This window comes from Balaenoptera ricei, chromosome 13 (genome assembly GCF_028023285.1).
Source record: "Balaenoptera ricei isolate mBalRic1 chromosome 13, mBalRic1.hap2, whole genome shotgun sequence".
Lineage (NCBI taxonomy): Eukaryota > Metazoa > Chordata > Mammalia > Artiodactyla > Balaenopteridae > Balaenoptera > Balaenoptera ricei.
In genome coordinates this window covers 96,101,970-96,120,211 of record NC_082651.1, presented here as the reverse complement: position 1 = coordinate 96,120,211, position 18,242 = coordinate 96,101,970, and the positions used below count along the sequence as shown (strand labels likewise).

The window sequence follows — 18,242 nt, the reverse complement described above, 5'->3', positions numbered from 1 at the left end:
GCCATTTTATTGTTTAAAGGGCCCTCTCCTAGAGGCCGGAAGAAAGAAGGGTTAATTTATGTAAATTTATATTAGCTCTTTTTTTTTTTTTCCGAGTCTTTTCATTTGTTTTTTTTGGGGGGGAGCACTGTTGTGTGTATTTAAAGTTTTGTGAGGATTTGAAGCTTGTTAAATTAAGATTTGGAGATAATAGCTGGATTTTTATATACCTATGGTCTTTCTGTCTCTCATTACCAGCTTTTAATTCAGTACCATTTAGTAGTAATAGGCATTAGGAGAATACAAAAAATATACTAAACACGGGAAGAAATTTTTAAAATGGGTCACACATAATTCCTGCCATCAAGGGGCTTAGAGCACTTATAATCACAGTGTGACAGAGTGACCAAGTGTTCAGTAGAGGTGACGGGGGTGTGGATACCAGGCCCTTGGCCTGAAATAGAAGCTCACAGTAGGGCCACAGGGTGCTGGGGGCAGGGCTACTTATTACAATGTGATAGATAGTAAAACGGGGTTGTAATTCTTTTGGGATAGTTAGGGAACGCATCTCAGAGAAGTTCTATCAGTTGTTACTAGGTCTTTATTTTTAAGAGAGATGTCAGTAGAGAATGGAATAAAAGTTATTTTAAATTGAGGGGCAGAGAAAATAAAGATCCCCAACGTGTGTGTAAAAATTCCTGTAAAGGAGGTGTGAAACTAGAATGGGAGTTTGGAGCTGGGTTTTGGAGGGCCTTAAGAATTTGGGTCCCTTCCTTCAGACTCTGGAGAAGCACTGCAGGTTGTTGATGACTTAGTTGTCCCGGTCACTGAGGTGACATTATGTGGCTGAACTCCTGTGACCTCTCACTCTTATGAGCATTACGCTTTGTTACTCTATTGTAGTGGAAAAATCAGAGCCCTTAAAATGAAAACTTTATCCCCTAAAAAAACTTAATTAAAAAGAAAACTTTATCCAAACTGTCATAAGAGTGGTTCATATAATGTTCTTAGTGAATCTAAAGGTTCACATTTTGAAATTTTTTATTCCACTCATTGAGAAAACCATATTATGGAAGTCAAAGGAAATGATTTTCACCATTTTAGAAGCAATGTTATAATAACGTGTAAAATTCCACCTAAATCTCTCAGTGGGAAAAAAAATTAAAACTATATTATTTGGCTGTCAGGTTCTTGTACAGGAATAATAATATAGAATGAGTATTACTGTTGTGGTAACTTTTTGAAAAGGAACAGCCTTTTTGTTTATGAAAATTACCCTGATGTATTTAAGTCAGTCGGTTTCATCACGTAGCTTCTGACTCACCTGCTTATAATTTTTGTAACTTCTTCCTGATGAATTCCAAGTGCTTTGTTAATGCTTTCTTTCTGTGAATTAGGTGGGTGAAAAATTATTTCTAGAATGTCTCCCCACAAATGAAACTCACTTGTCAAAGCTCATACATCTGACTACTCCCTTTAGACTAGAGAGTCCATAAGTTTTCTGGAATTGTGCCTTGGTTTGTGGTATTGATGATAAAACCCCCATAGAACAGGCGAGTTGGGGGTTTATAAAATTTGTTCTCAGTTGCTTTCATTCTACTGACTGGGAAATGAACTGCTGATTGTGACCTGTGTTTTGAGCAGATTAGTTCCCTGTGTCTTTCTTCTCCTTTTCTTTCCATTTGAGGAGTAACAGTGGACACAGCAGCTGGCTGGTGAACAGTATTGTGCGGCTGCCATAATGCTTCCTGGAAAAATCATCATAAATTAGTTCAAGATCTGATTTCTTTTTTTTTTTTTTTTTAAACATCTTTATTGAAGTATAATTGCTTCACAATGGTGTGTTAGTTTCTGCTTTATAACAAAGTGAATCAGCTACACATATACACACGTTCCCATATCTCCTCCCTCCTGCATCTCCCTCCCTCCCCCCCTCCCCATCCCACCCCCCCCCAAGATCTGATCTCTTGTTGGTTCTGTGCTTATAAACATTTGGAATGAAAAAATCTATACAAGTTACTCCTTTGATAATGTAAATCTTTATTCTGTTGGTTTTTTCTCATTTTCAAACTGAAGTTTGAAAACAAGATTAAATCTTTTGAAAAATTCTAAGTGCATGAAAACAAAATTAAATTTTTTGAGCAGTTCTAAATGCATGAATTCTTGGCCAAGAATGAGGAACTGTCTTAGAAAAATGGGCTGGACTTTTAAAGAGGAATCTTGCTGAGCATCTTTCCACCTGTTTAGCAGGGTTTTTTGTGGTTAGTTTTTTTTTTCTCTCTAGTGAGTTTAGATGGGAACATTAGTTGCTCATCTTTTGAGATTTATGTTCCAATTATTTGAATAACATCAAACCTTTCCTCCAAATCAGTGGCAAGGAGGTATGAAAACAGAGAAAAGGTCATTACTTGAGTTCTTAAAGATCTTTATTTACGTCATTCTAGAGAAGGAAGGTTGTGTATCATTCAGCCTACTCTCAGACTTCAGAAATAAGGCGTTTTAAGTGTGTGTGCATGCACACACACGTGTATTTTATAGAGGAGAAGTTGGATGTGTAATAATCCATCTTCCTTTTCACCTCTTTCCCACCTTCTGTAGTTGATATTGGAGTTTTTCTGTAATCTCATTATAGAAAATATTTCTCTGCACAATGAGTATGGTCTGAACATGTGTTTTATCCAGACTTGGGTGACTTGGCCTATTGTCCAAGGCCAAGTCAAGACCAAGTCACCCAAGGTAGAACCCACCCCAGGTGTTAATGTGGTGAGGAACAGAACACATCCACCATGTTGCTGCCCCAGGACCCAGAGCACAGCTCTGCCTCGTGTTCCTACACTTGCTCTCTCCCTCTTTTGGGTGCTACTGATTAAAGATTGTCACCTTCCTAAATAAAGATTCACAGACACTGACCAAGCTTCTCCCGCAGAACTTAGTGTAGTCCCGTCCACGAGCGTGGGCTGCATTGATCAAGAGTGTGGGTGTGTGGGTGAAGGTCACACTAATGGGAAGTCCATAGCGGGTATCTTCTCAGGAGGTCACCTGCGGGGAAAGTGGAAATACTGAATTACAAAAAGGGGGGTAGTGCTTCCTCGCTGTTTTTACCACATTGTGATGTCATAAGGATCAATTACCGTCCCAGCAGCTTAGAGAATGGTGTAGCTCGGGGGGTCAGCAAACTGCAGCTCTCAGGCCCTGGCCAGCCAGGGGCCTGTTTATGTGAACAAAGATTTTTCAAGATACCGCCACCAGCATCTGTTCACATATCGTCTGTGGCGGCTTTCGCACCATTACTGCAGAGTTGGGTGGTCGCATGTGGCCCACAAAGGCGAAAACTCTATCAGGCCCTTTTGCAGAAAAAGGTAACCCACTGCTGGTTTAGATAAATACGTGAAAGCTGCTTTAGGTGTCTGCATTGTACTTCTTCTTGGTCGTGTTTGTTCACTACTCCCTCGGCATCTTCCTCCTCTTGCTAAAAACCTGTGTGCTGAGCGTGTGCTGTGTACCAGGCCCCAGGAACAGGAAGGGCTGCTCAAACGTCGTATCTGTCCTCCGTGGGCGCGACGCCACCGGCCAGCCTCACACCCGAACGCACAGTTCATCCGTACACGTCAACCCCCATGAAAATCAAACGTCACGTGAGGGATAAACATAAGAAGTAAAGTCTGACAGGTTTTTAATAGGTTTTTTTCTGGTCTCTGTCTTCTAAAGTAGGAGTTCTTGAGGATTTACACGACCTTATTGAATAGCAAAGTTGAGCATATGCTTTCATCTTTATCTTTCCTTTGATTAAATGAATATTATTCTTATTTGATAGGGCTGTACCTCTGTAAAAAAATTTTTTTTAATTAAAAACAACCTGATGGCATACATATAAATACATGTAAGCACATCGGAACTCTTTCAAGAAAGGAAACCATATACTGGGACTCGTTTTAATAACCTCAGAGTTTTGGAGCCAAAGGAGATCTTTTATCGCTCAAAGTGTGTAAGTATATAGAAGATTAATTACTTGACAGCAGTGGTTTTTATCCTGGCTGATCACGAGAATTACCCAGGTAGGACCTAAGACAGTTCTCGAGCCTGAAACCCACACCAGGCGTGGGAGCAGGAACTGTAGACGTGGCCTCACCGTCACCGTCTCCGGTACAGGCTGACAGCCCGGGAATTCCACGTGAGTCAGGGTGTGAAGCACTCGAGCTCCCAGGCAGACTTATGCTCCGGCCGCATTTCGAGAACCACTGCTTTGTAAGATTCTTAATTTCATACAGGTAGCTAGTATGATAACTTTAAGTGGCAACTTCACATGGTACTCCTAAAAGAACATGATTTGTAAAAAGTTGATTGATCAACGTATTACACAAAATTATTGTCACTAGAAATACAGAGTAGGGATATAGGATTCATCATCTTTCAGTGTAAATATGCTGGGACTGCAGTTAAAAGTCATCTAGAGATCGTCGTCTAATCCAACCCTGTGTTTGACAGTGGGGACCCTTGCCCACGTCACAGCACAGTCAGTGACAGAGCTGGGACCAAAACTTAGGCATTTTGATTTTCAGACCAAAGCCTTTCCTGTTGACCACATTACCTCTTGCTAGAACATATATAAGGCATCTTGCACCCTTGCCAGCCTTTGGTTGAGGCTTAAACATGGCATGCGTGTCCCCTTCAGGGCCAGCTGTCCCTGTGACTGTCCGGCTTGTTCTTGTGCCGCCCCCATTTTTCTCCTGCAGGGCTTCAGCCCACTGTTCCTGTACCTCGTGTCCCTGGCCTAGATACCGCACAACCCGTTCACTGTTTACTGGTATGTTTGTGTGTTTATCTAGAGAAGGTGGCACTTTTTTAATGCTGAGTTAGGGACGCCGTACACTTTCTCTGACACATTTAGAACACCGCCAGGTTTAGAAAGAGTTGATATAAAAATAGGAGAAGCATGTCCATAAGAAAGCAATTGTAAGTGATCATGAATAACAGTGAGAGTAATGTCTCTCTGAAGTCTCCATGTTTATACTGATCCTGGGATCTGGCTCCTGCTTATTTCTGCTCTGAATAGAAACTTGACACTGGGAAGCAAGGGCAGGTTAGGTTTTAGGTTGGATTACCGTGAAATCCTCTTGTAAAGGGAACATCACTTTGGGTCAAAGACTTCCTGGAATTGTTGAGGGTAAAGTGTAACTTTCCCAGGCAGCTGTTTTTGAGTTAGGAATCGAGCCGGGTGACCTGGAATGATGGAGAAAATTTCAGATTTTCCATTTAGTTGTAAAATGAAAAATGTGGTGGTTTGGTTACTTTATGTGCTCTGTTGTTTGCATGAACTGTTGTCTTTCTGTCTGCCTTTCTGTTTGTCCTTCTGTCATCTATTCCATAAACTATCTTTTTAATTTTGATTTCTGGATTATATATGAAACGATTTTTAAAAAAACTTATAGGAAAAGATATAAAGTCAAAGTACTAAGTTTCTGTAGTGGATTTGAAATTCATGTGTGCCACTTTTTCCTACATATCTAGATTTATGTATTTAAAAAATTAGAGCAATTTGCTTATTTGCTGAAAATTACTTAAATGAAAAGAAAAAATCATAGGTAAGATAAGGCAGTCCTAGATCAGGAACCGTGTCCAGTGGAGAAATGGACCCAGCCTGCTGAGTATTTACGATCTAGTCAGGGACATAAAACATACACATATAAAAATGGCAAACCATTCCAGGTAGTAAAGAAAAGCCAAGTGATTTGTCTATAGGATAAAAAGTTGGTTTGGGAAACAGGCAGCCACGAGTGAAGGGGGAAAGTCTTGGATGTGAATCCCAGCCCTTTGCTTTCTACCCTGGGGACAGTTTAAAAAGTCTCTCCAGGCCTCACGTGTAAACAGAGGATAACAGGCCCTCCAGGCTGTGCTGAGACACGAGGTCGCGTGTGTAAGGTGCACGCCCAGCACGACAGCTCGCTGCTGTCGGCTCCGTGTCACGGTGTGGGCTGAATGCAGACAGTCCGGGAGCAGGGCCTTGAGTCGGACCTTTAGATGGAGAGCAGCAGAGAGGAGCTGTGGAGGGGACCGGACTGCGGCAGGAGGGGACAGGAGCAGGAAGAGGGGCAGGACAGAGGGGAGGCGGGGCCACGCCGCCAGCGTGTCCTCGGCACGAGAGAGCGGACGAGCGGACGAGGCTGAGTGGGGGGACGAGTGAGAGATGACTTTTCTGTCTGTTTATTTGGACAAGTTCTCAATCTTTTTAGGATGTTTTGGTCTCTTCCTACTTAAAAACAGTATATAGACTAGAGCAAGAATAGAAACCCTGGTTCAGCATTTTGCGTACCTTCTGGAGAACGTTCTTTGTCCTGTGGCTATAATTTTTTTCTCCTTACCCTCTGTTCCCACTCCGTTCTCTCTTATCTTACCTTCTTACAGGTTTTCCCCCCTCTGCTGACTGAAGCGTCTCCCTCCCTCTCTGGGTCTTGCTTCAGCCAGCGGCACCCCGCACGACCACAACCTTGGCGGATCTGTTTTTGGTTGTTAGGGCTGTAGGGTTGTCACCTCACGCACGGTCTGGCAGGAATCCAGAGTAAGGGTCTAGGGTCTTTGAAATGCGCCAACCGGTTTTAAAAACTGTAATTCCAATAATACCCACTATGTGGTGCTCATGCATCAGAAATAAATTCTAAAACTAAAGCATTGACAGGGAGCTCAAAAACCTGTGACCAAGTGTGGAGAGGTTAAAATCCAGAATCACAAATACGGGGCGGGGCGGGGCGGGGCGGGGGAAATGGAGCGTGTTGGTGTTCTGTACAAGGTTCACCTGGGTCTCTCTAATGAACAGTTTCCTAAATTCCAGAATATTGGGACATAGATGTTACAGGTCATCCTAGGAGGTGGTGTAGACATAAAGACAGACGGATCCCCAAAGAGTTAGTTGCAAGCTCTAAAACAGCTGCAGAGAGAATGTATACCATTTGGAACATTCAAAAATGACATCAAGAAAGACAACCAGCCTCAGCCCCACCGTAGGATACTAAATAAGTGTTCTGGGGGGAGAATTGACAGGGGGTCAAAGCTGCTGTCTGTTTTTTCCCTTTAAGGTCTGCATTCTTATGACCAAAGGTGGTTTTAAAATAAACCCTTTGTTACCTCTTTAAAAAATCTTTTAAACAAGAAGCTGAGCTCTCATTTAGAGCATACTTGGATAGGTTCAGTGACATTACTATTTTTACAAGCTGTGCGAAGGTTGACCGTCAGTGCCTGGTGCTTACAGAACCTTTTCTTCGCTTTGCAGGTTTTCATCTCCGTGAACTGCTTAAGCACAGATTTCTCTTCTCAGAAAGGTGTGAAGGGGTTGCCTCTGAACATTCAGATCGACACCTATAGCTATAACAACCGCAGCAACAAGCCTGTGCATCGGGCGTACTGCCAGATAAAAGTCTTCTGTGACAAGGTAAGGCTGCCGACTCGGCAGGGACACTTAGAATACAGCGTGCAAGGGGCACCCTTCCTCACAGGAAAAGACCAGGAGCTGTTTAAGTTCAATAAGAATGTATTGCTGATAATATAAAATAGCTTATTTTAAATAAGCAATTCATGTTTTAGCCATGCAAAATCACATTATATAGGGGAGAAAAATAATCTCCTTTTGACTGAAAAACTGGAAGCGTCGATGAGCACATTTTGTCGGGCGTGTCTGATAGGATGGCACACAGGGACTCATGCCAGCTGCACCCAATCCTTGGTGGCCCCTCAGCTTACAGGGACCTGCAGGCCGCGGCTGCGGTGTTGGAGCTCTTCCTGAGCTCTGGGTCTGAGGACTCTGCGCGTGTGTTTTCACTGGCTCACCTCCCTCCAGGCTGTTTGGCAAGTTGTCAGCCAGCTCACTAAGGCAGGAGAAAATGAGATTCAGATTCTTCTTGACAGCAGCAGGTAGGCAGGAAGAGAGAGCACAGGCCCAAATGATGTCAGTGTCATTTCTTTTCTCTGGTATGACTGCTTTTTTTCTGGAGAAGAGATGTGCACTTTTGCCAGGTGCAGAGCGAGGGGCTCAGCTGGATTAAATCCAGAGAGAAGCTATAGGCCCATGCTGGTTTGGGGTCTGGAGACAGTGGTATCCTCAAGAACGGGGCGGAGCCGTCCGCTGAACTAAGATTGAAGAAGACTCTGACTTTTCCCACTCAGAAATATCGAACTGTATTTTTTTTGCCAGTCTCCTCTTTTCATCCTGTTAAAGCCTCTCTGTTATTAAGATTTTTAGAAGGTACTAGGAAACTGGCAGTGTATTTGCCATCAGGGGTCTGGTGTCCTGGCCTGTGTTCTGGGTGCACAGAGCAAGCATGTGGCCCTACGTGGATGAGCCTGAGGCCCTCCGGGCCCAGAGGACTCCCTCAAACACCCAGGCTCAGCGATGTTTACCGAGTACCGGCCACGTGCCTGATAATGTGCTAGGTGTATTAGTTCTCTGCTGCTGTGAACAAATTACCACAAACTTAGTGACTCAAAACTACACACATCCATCATCTTACAGTTCTGTAGGCCAGAAGTCTGACCCAAGCCTTACTGGGCTAAAATCAAGGTGTTGGAAGACTGATTCCTTTCTGGAGTCCCTAGGGGAGAACCTGTTTCCTTGCTTTTCTGCTTTCCAGAGGCAGCCCGCATTCCTTGGCTCATGGCCCCTTCCATCTTCAGAGCCGTCCTCACACGTGCTCCTCTGGCTCTCCTGCTGCCGTGGACCCTTGTGATTAGCTTGGGCTCACGCAGGTGCCCCAGGATACTCTTCCTGTCTTAAAGTCAGCTGGGGAGCAGCCTCCTTCTCCTCTGCTGTGTAAGCTGACAGTCACAGGTTCTAGGGTTCAGACGTGGACAGCTTTGAGGGGCGTTAGTCTACCCACCGCAGTGCTTTAACATGTGCTGCATTTTACAAATGACAGGTCACGTCTGCTGTAGAGCAGGGATTTCTGACCCTAAGTCACATCTCTTTCCTTCATACCACATTCTTCTTTTTAGCCAAAAGACAAACTATTGCGATGTCCATGTTCTTTTTTTAAAAATCTAGGGAGAAATTAAAGTTTTATCTGTTTAAAAATTTTTCTGACATCTGCTGTTTCTTTTATTTGTTTATTTATTTGTTTATTTATTTATTTATTTTTGGCTGCGTTGGGTCTTTGTTGCTGCGCACGGGCTTTCTCTAGTTGTGGCGAGCGGGGGCTACTCTTCGTTGGCGGTGTGCAGGCTTCTCATTGCGGTGGCTTCTCTTGTTGCGGAGCACGGGCTCTAGGCGCGTGGGCTTCAGTAGTTGCAGCAGGCGGGCTCAGTAGTTGTGGCTCACGGGCTCTGGAACACAGGCTCAGTAGTTGCGGCGCACGGGCTTGGTTGCTCCGCGGCATGTGGGATCTTCCCGGGCCAGGGCTCGCACCCGTGTCCCCTGCACCGGCAGGCGGATTCTCAACCACTGCGCCACCAGGAAGCCGTCCACTGGCTTTTGAGCACGTGGACTGCGGCTCCGGTGACCGTGTTCCTGTCTAGTTTCCGTGTCAGCTCTGGGCTGCTCCAGTGGTTTGATCGTCCGCCTCGCTCCTGGTCTCCCGCCTCCCTGCGTGCCTGGCATCTCACTGGACGCCAGACGTGTGAGTTTTACCTCGTTGGGGGCTGGATGTTTCTGTCATCCTGCGCATCTTCTCGCGCCTTGTCCTGAGATCTAGTGAAGTTCCTTGGAAACAGGCTGGTCTCCCCAGGTCTCCCGTTTCCTGTCTGCTGGGCGGGTCTTCAGCAGTGCTCAGTGTCAGGCCGTTCTTCCCCACGGCTGAGGCGAGCTCTTCCTGCCTCTTCTGCCCCGGGCCCGTGAATTATCCGTTTTTCCAGTCTGATCACTGGGAGCAGGTGCTGCTTCTGGCCCTGGCCTCTAGTCTTTTCTCTAGATGTTTTCTGCTCCCCGACTGCGGATGGCTTCCTCACACTGTGCACTCTCGGCGCTCTGCTGAGTGTGTGGGCCCCTCTGAAGACATCCAGGGTTCTTTCTCTCCCAACTCTCTTTCAACTTTTTTGCCACTTTGCCTGCCGCCTTGATCTCTCTGCTTCGCCTCTGCCTTCTCATTCCGAGGAATCTGGCTCGTGGAGACCCCCGGACATCCCTCCCTGGGCCGCAGCCTGGAAACTCTGGAGGGTGCTCAGCACCTGGGGGGTCTCGCCTCACTGGTTTCCTGTTTCTAGGGAATTGCTCTTCCTCATTGCCTGGTGGCTGGGACCTTCAGAATCCTTGTTTCATGCACTTGGTCATTCTGTCAGTTGTTTCTGAGCAGAGGGTAAATCTTGAGTGGAAGCAAAAGCCGCTTCTCATTCTTTGTAGATGTAGCTGATAAATAAGGAGGAAAGTGTCCTATTTTGTAAAACTTCCTTTTAGGGAATATAACTTAACCATCTACATGAAGTTATTGTTAGACTGTTAGAAGGACCTGAGAGATACCGACCAACTCCAGTCGGTAACTCGAGGAGACTGGCGATCTCTGCCTGTTCTCCTCCGTCAGGGAGGGGATGTTTGCGTCAGTATCACGTAGCAGTGTTGATAAGCAGGTTGTATGTTTACTGGTGCATTAGTGAAGCAACACCCTCTAAAAGGCAGAAGGGGGTTTTGTATTCCGTATTTTAAAATGTGGTTTTGTTGTACAATCGTGCCAAAATCAGTGGGATGATTTTTACTGCCTCTCTTTGCTATTAGGGAATTTATTTAGAGAAAGGTAAGTCACCTTAAGTCAAATAAGTTCATACCTGAATAACTTTGTAAAGAAATCTACGTCATCCAGAAAAAATGCCAGTAGGTCAAGCAAAATGACTAACGAATAGTTTTGTTTTTATTGCACTTGCTTGCTTACTTTCAGGTCGTGCTTGTTACTAACAGGCTTGTGGGTTCAGCTGTGTGGCAGTGCCGTTCTCTGTGTGGTTGGAGCACACTGTGTACACATGTCCTCTTTGTAGGCCTGGGAGCATACTTTTTCTCTTTTAGGTGACTGCAGATTTCTAGTTAAACGTTTGCTTTTGTGAGTCACAGTTGGTCCTATCTGTCACTTAGTAGATGCCAAGTCCTTGGACAAAATCACAGTTTTCAGTGACCACATTGCCCATACAGGAAAGTACACTCAAAGCAGGGTTAACTTGTGTTTTTTCTTTCATTGTCTTATTAATAGACAACAAGAAAAGTCACTTGTGTCTTTGAAGCCAGTGTGTGGTACATTAATGGATTTTCTTAACTTTCCATTTAACCTGGCCACGTCAATTGTTGAGGGGAATTTTGCTCTATTTATTTGTTTTTTAAATAAGTGTTTTCCTGTGATTTCATATAGTTAAAAATAGTTTTAAGAATGGGCTTTTTAGAGGAAACTACTGGGATAAGCTTCATGAGTATAATAAGCGATGCGGCTCATTTCCAAAGAGGAGATATTTTCCCCCCATAGGTCAGGATAAGAGTTAAATATTTTCAAGAGGATCAGATAAACAGAACCACGTCTTGTCTTCTCTTGACCTAGGGAGCTGAACGGAAAATCAGGGATGAAGAACGAAAACAAAGCAAAAGAAAAGGCAAGTGTACTGACCCCAGCTCCCAGTTGAATGCCTGTAAGTAGAAGTGTTTTCACCAAGCATTTTAGACCTTTTCCATTCAGAACAGTGACTTGAAGGTTTCAAGCAGAAGATAGAGTGGTGGATATTTTTTACTGCTGTGAGGTGGTAGCTTTGCTTCCTTTAACCAGGTACAAGGACAGATGAGGGCTGAACTAAGTCATTTTCTGGGGAACTGCAGGAAGGATTCCTGAGTTTCTCCAGAGTTCAGACGATTTTGGCTGTCAGTTCTGGTTCAGGTTGCTGGCTCCAGTCCTGAAAAATAGCACACAGTCCGCCCGAATAGCTCATGATGAAATTGGAGCTTGTCTAGCTTTTTAAGAATAACACCCTTTGGAATTCAGGTTGTCTTCATTCCAAATGAGTGTGGTGTTCTTATGTTGAGTATTCTGACATATGCAGAATCTGTAGGGCTTCTGTTTGGACATGGCACTGGGAAAGCTTTTTCGCTTTTCCTTTTTTAACGTGACCAGCATTCACGTTCACAAAATCCTGTAGCTCTCAACTACAAGGAAAAAAAAAAGCAAGCTGCTCTGTGCGGGCAGCGCTTCATCCACAGTATGCGGGCGGCCGCACCTGTTCTCTTCGTGGCTGGTGCCCAGCAGACGTGGCCTGAGTGCAGCAGTCAGGGCCGTCTCGCTGGCATCACGCTGCAGCCTCACGACGTCACTTCAGAGAGCAGCTAACTGGCTAGGAAAGCTCGTCACTAAGCACCGCAGGGTGGGGGATGATGGAGTCTGTAATTCAGTTAATAAGAGTTAGATAGTCATGCTGACTCTCAGCCTCCCTGAGGTTCGGTTCTGAAGATGAAGGTCTGAAGTTCAGGTTCGTGTTCTGAATTCAGGAGTACGTTGCTGTCAGAACAAATCATCTAATGAGGAGAGCTAGCGTGAAATTACTTCCAAATTACGTTTATACAGTCATAAGTTTTAGCCTTTCAGGCAGAAACTAAACATGCTTTGCCTCTGCTCTGGATCTTCTGGTCGTGTGTGTGTCTGTGTCTGCTTAAAGATGGCTTTTTCTCTCCTGATTTTGATAAGATGTGCAATTGATTTTAGTGCAAATACGAACGACCTGTTCCTTCACATAAGCTGTGATTTTTCTCAGTTCAGGCAGCATGACCTGTATTTGATATTCCTCTACAATTTAAGTTTCTTAAACAGTGAGGAAAATGCTCTGTGGCCTGCATCCAGTCTGCGTGTGTAAGCTGTTGACTGTGGTGTCCTCATTTTTTTTTTTAAGTTTCTGATGTCAAAGTACCGCTGCTTCCCTCTCACAAACGAATGGATATCACGGTTTTCAAGCCCTTCATTGATCTCGACACCCAGCCTGTCCTCTTCATTCCTGACGTGCACTTCGCCAACCTTCAGCGGGGCGCTCACGTAGGTAACCAGGATCCCAGGGTAGCTGCAAGGAAGTGAAACTCCGCAGAAAGAAAGTCTTTGGCATCACTCATGGCAAACAGAAGCCAAAACTTCATGAGGTCTGGCCAGTGTTAGGTGTCAGCTCTCTGGAGTGTTCGGTTTGGGCAACATGATGTCCATGCAGTCAAGTGTGTGTAAGCATTGTTGGTGGAACCACAGTACAAGACCCGGCAAGTTAATTCTGTGTGAATTTATCTATTTGTATCTTAGCTCATTTAAAGGATACTGGAGTAGTAACAGAATTTGGAGTTTGAGTCTGTGGTCCTGTGAATTTAACTTACATGGGTCTGGACAGGAGGGAAAAGCCAGAGGAATGCCTGCGGTGGGATCCGTAATGGGATAAAGCACATCTGAGGGCTCTCTCTATGGTTTAAGTTAGGGGATCATCACTGGCACATGTTTGGCTGTGTTTTGGCGACTAATGTGAAATTTAACAAATACGCAGTCAGCTTTGCTTGGAGCAGAAACTCAGTGGAGGTAGGACCTGGGTGGAGTGGAGTGTGCCCGCCAAGCTGAGCTCAGGGAAATACCCCAAAGACGTCTGCCATGGGCTTTGTACACAGATTCCTACAGACATGAGTTTTCAGAATTCTTCAGGAAAGTCACTGCCAATGTCTTCAGTTTCTAATGAGAAGCTTTGGGGTGAGCAGGGGTCAGCAGTCTTGTGCTGTAAAGGGTCAAATAATAAACACTGTAGGCTTTTGGGGGTCAGACGGTCTCTGTTGTGAGCACTCACCTGTGCCATTGTGGGGTCAGAAGCACCATAAACGCTGCGCCATGAATGGGTGTGGCCGTGTGCCAATAATAAGCAGGCACAGGGCCAGGCTTGTCTCGTGGGCTGTAGTTTGCCAACCGCTGAGTTAGAGGAGTTTAAGACATCCTCAAGAATCTGGGTATTGAAAAATAAGGCTAGAGGATTTTGTATGAGATTGGTCACATTCAAAATTATTTTCATTTTGGGAATAATTCATTTAAGGTCTAAAGTATTTTAGCATATTCTTGAAAAGCAGTCTTTTTTTTTTTTGGTCTTAGGTCCTTCCCATTGCCTCAGAAGAATTGGAGGGTGAAGGGTAAGATTTATGTTTTGTTTTAGCAAATTCTTTTTATTTTGAAACAGTCTCAAACGTATAGAATAATTATAATACAAAGAACTCATTTTTTTCCTGAGCCATTTGAGAGTAAGTTGCGGACCCAGTGACCCATCCATCATCCCTCAATACTTTGGTGGATGTTTCCACAAATGAGGATGTTCTCCTGCGTGAAGAAGGCAGGATACTGACATTGAGACCTTAGTACCTGCCAGTCCATGTTCCCACCCAGGCTTCGCCAGTTGTTCCAGTGATATCCTTTATGGCAAGAAAAGGTCCAGTTCAGACTCCCACAGTGTATTTAGTTGTCCTGTCTCCTTAATCTCCTTCAATCTGGAATGGCCTCAATCTCCCCTTGACTTTCCTGAGCTAATACTTCTGAAGGTTACAGACCCGTGTTTTGTAGGACATCCCTCTGCCTGGGTCTGTCCTTTGTTTCCTCTTGGTTGGGGTAGATGATGCGTCTTGGCGGTAACGTCACAGACAAGGCCCTGCTCTCAGTGTGTCCTGTCGGGGGCACACACTTTCAGTGCACCCTGTGGCGGGTGACGTTCGCTCTGATCGCTCAAATCAGGCGGTGTCTACCAGGCTTCTCACTGTGGGGTTGCTCTTCTCCTTTTGTAGTAAGTGTTTTGAGGGGAGGTGCTTTGTAGCTTTGTAAATATCTCATTCCTTGCCCCACTTTGCATTTCTTCATTTACATGTTTATATCAGCATGGACTTGCGATTTCTCATTTTATTCAGTAAGTTCGGATCCATCAGCGTCATTTACTCTGCTCACATTGTCCCGGGGCTACGGGGCCCCTCAAGCTTTTGCTCCTGGATCCCTTTGACATGACCCTCCTGTCCTCACTGCTCGAGCACTTCCTCACTTTCAGGCAGAGTGTGTTCCAGGCACTTGCGTTTTCCCTTCTCCGGCCCTCAAATCAGCCTCTTCTCCAAGAAACCCTGATTCCTTGTGGAGACTGGGCTTTAGAAACCCAGACGAGGCCCCTGGGTGTGCTTGTTGCTCTTGAGGTGTCGCTGCTCCCCGCACCTGGGGGCACCCCCCTCGGCCCACGCCAGCAGCCCTCCCGCTCAGCACTCTACCATGTTGAGGGTCCAGCCCCCCTCTTTGGGCCATCCTGGCTGCCCGTGCCCACCCGAATTGGCCACAGGCCTTCTCTGCCTCTTTAGCTCATTGTGTTCTCAGACATAAATCCTGCAGGTGCTTTCGTTGGAGGCCTGTTACGTGCTGGAAGCTGAGACAGAGTACTTTAAGGCCCAGCCTCTATTCTTGAAGTGATGATTCTGCTCAGAATTCTGCAAGCACTTATTTCATTTTCAGGTTTTTTTTACTATTTTCTTGCTCACCTACTCTGAACCTCACAACATTGAACACCGCATAACTTGTGACTTTGACAGCCAATCACTCTGATCTTTTCACGTCTTTCTCCAAATGTACTGTAAACGTTTCCCCTTTTTATTTCCGCTGACACTGCTGTATTTTAACCCTTTGGAATTTTATGCTACGATTGTCTCCAAAGTCCTCCAACTGGTTCTTCTGCTTGTAGGTCCTGGAGTCCCCTCCGATCTCTACCACACACTGATTACAGCATTCTTGTCTCACAGAACTTTCAGATTCCCTGATAACTGCAACATAAAGTCTAGAATTCCTCAGAGCTGAATGATCAAGATTTTCCAGATTAGATTTATCTTCTTCTGGAACATTCTGTTTCAGCCAGCCTGGCTTTGCATTTTCCCGCTCACACTTCCTCCCTTTTTTGACATGCCCTCTCCTCTGTTACCACCTTCATGTACGTCTCAGATCCCACCTCCTTCATAAGTGTTTGCCTGGAAAGAAACTGCATTCCCGCACCTGCAGCTTGAGCTGTGTAAGAGCAGCCAGGGTGTCTGGCACGTGCCTGAGTGTAGTCCCAGCTCTGCCATTCAGTAGCGCGAGCCTGGTTCACTTGGCATCTTTCCTTGGGCCTCAGATTTTCATCCACAAAATAAGGAAGCTGGACCAGATAGAGAACGAAGGTCATTTTAAATCTAAGATTCAGCGATACACCCCCAAACTCCTTTTGCTTCTGCTAGTGATTTAAGGTGAAGTCACTAATTGCATACTTCGGATCACCTGCAGGTCTAACTTGAAAAGGGGGCCTTATGGCTCGGAAGACGATTTTGTGATCCCTCCTCCTGCTAAGCTGAGCCGGGTAGAAGAACCAAAGAGAGGTGCGTTGGTTTACGTTTCCTAGTGGGAGTTTTCAGTGGGAAGTGAGCTCTGAATTTGTCAAAAGCATACACTGCTCAAACAGATCTCATCGGTGTTGACTTCTTTGAGTGTTCCTCCATCAGACCAGCTCCTGGCTTGAGCTGGGACTTCCAGCAGAGTTAAAAGAAGCTGAAAGCTGTGTTCCTTAAGACAGATTTTATATCGGTTCATGCTTGCTGTCCTTAATGTGGACGTCTCCTTTTATTTTAACCAATACCCACGGTCTTTTTTCTTATTTTGCTCCTGTCAGTGAAGTTCACTTTTCTTTTTCCCTCCTTATTCCCGATTGGGGGTCAGTGCTGCTCTATGTGCGAAAGGAGTCAGAAGAAGTCTTCGATGCCCTGATGCTCAAGACTCCGTCTTTGAAAGGCCTGATGGAAGCTGTAAGTAAGAGGAACTTTGTGGTTCTCTTTAAAAAGTAAAAACAAACTTACATAGAATTGGATTGGAACAAGTCTTACCAGACCATCCGGATTTGTGTGTGGTACTGAAGCCTTTCCTGAGTCCCAGCGCCGTGTCTGTGGCTGCAGCATGTGCCACGTTTTACCCCACGTCCCAAGGTCCTCAGCGGCTGCAGGGCTGTCCCACCTCAGACCGCTGCACCCAGCGCACTGGTTGGTAGCTAGTAATCACTCAACAAAGTCTAATCCTCTGAATTGAGTGAATTTGCGATGACCTATGGAATAGTTTAATTTTCATAGACTTGGTTAAAAGGAGATTGCCACTTAAACTACTGAGAAGCCAACAAAAGTTAATTCTAGCGAATAAAATCTTAAAAACTTCACGCATAAAACAGTGGTGCCTCGGTCTGCCTTTGAAACTCCTGATCTGGGGCGTGACCGAACTTGTGTCAAGATCTTACTCAGAGCCTATTCATGAAAATGTAGACGTGTGACCAGAGACGACCACAGCCCCTCCTGCAGGATCTTAGCAAAGGGCCCACAAGCAAACTGACCCCATCCTGCCCCTAAGACATCAGAGAGAGATGTGAGAAGGGTGCCATGCTGATTCCCCGTTTTGGCTTTGCCCCAGGGTGAAACTCAAGGAATCAGCACTGTGTCTTGATATTTATCAACCTCGGCCCCCTGTAAATCATTGGGATCTTTGAGCTCAAAGCACGCCCATAACTGGGCTGGAGATAGGTTTCTCCCGGGCCCCCCCCCCCCAACCCCTGACTACTGCAGTGTGTTGGATTCATTTAAGAAACAATTGTTAAGGGCCTGCTTTGTGCCAGGCACCGTTCTGGGCCCTGGAGTTAGAAGGGTACGTGACACAGTGCCAAATGGAGCTTAGGTTCTAGTTAGGAAGATAGAGACAATAACGTAAACAAAGACATTACTGTGTAATTTGCCAGGTACTGATAAATGCGATGGAGAAAACTAAAGCAGGGCAGCGGGACAGAGGCTGGGGGCGCTATCGCTCAGCCCCTCAGGGAGCTCGGCGTTCACAGCGGCTCTTAGGCCGTTCCTGCCCCGGCACCACAGCCAGCGCCACCCGTAGCCCTCTGCTTCCTGCGATTTCTCCTGGGTCCCTCTGGCTTCCCTTGTCTTCTGAGAGCCCTTCTTAAGAATCACGCAAACTCTTGATTATGGGGAGAGGAGAATGTGAAAAAAAAGACTCACTATGCCGAATATAACTTGTTCGCAACTCATGAGGAATTCATTACAGTCTTCCATCTCCTGGGCGGGGATTACATAAATATACAAAGAATTACCATCCAGTGATACAGAAAAGAAATGAACTTGTTTGTATGATGGGAGCTTGGATTTGGTTTGAAATGTATATTTGTGTTAGATTGAAAGTGATCTGAAGGTTGGTCTCCTGAGGCCCCGTTTTCAGGGCCCCCTGGAGCTGTGCTCTTCAGATTGAGGCTGGGTGGGCAGTGACCCCAGCGTGGGAGTGGTCTGGACA

The 18,242-nt window shown here is 45.4% G+C and overlaps 1 protein-coding gene across 1 annotated transcript in view; it reads left to right on the top strand.

Annotated features, from left to right (window-relative positions):
* The window catches only part of GRHL1 (grainyhead like transcription factor 1), a 46,048-nt gene that overhangs the window by 24,028 nt on the left and 3,778 nt on the right, over positions 1–18,242 (top strand). Inside the window, exons 9-14 of the mRNA XM_059943153.1 lie at positions 7,244–7,402; positions 11,472–11,523; positions 12,805–12,944; positions 14,019–14,056; positions 16,200–16,291; positions 16,629–16,714. Of these exons, the coding sequence (XP_059799136.1) occupies positions 7,244–7,402; positions 11,472–11,523; positions 12,805–12,944; positions 14,019–14,056; positions 16,200–16,291; positions 16,629–16,714 (567 nt within the window). The remainder of the gene's footprint in view (positions 1–7,243; positions 7,403–11,471; positions 11,524–12,804; positions 12,945–14,018; positions 14,057–16,199; positions 16,292–16,628; positions 16,715–18,242) is intronic.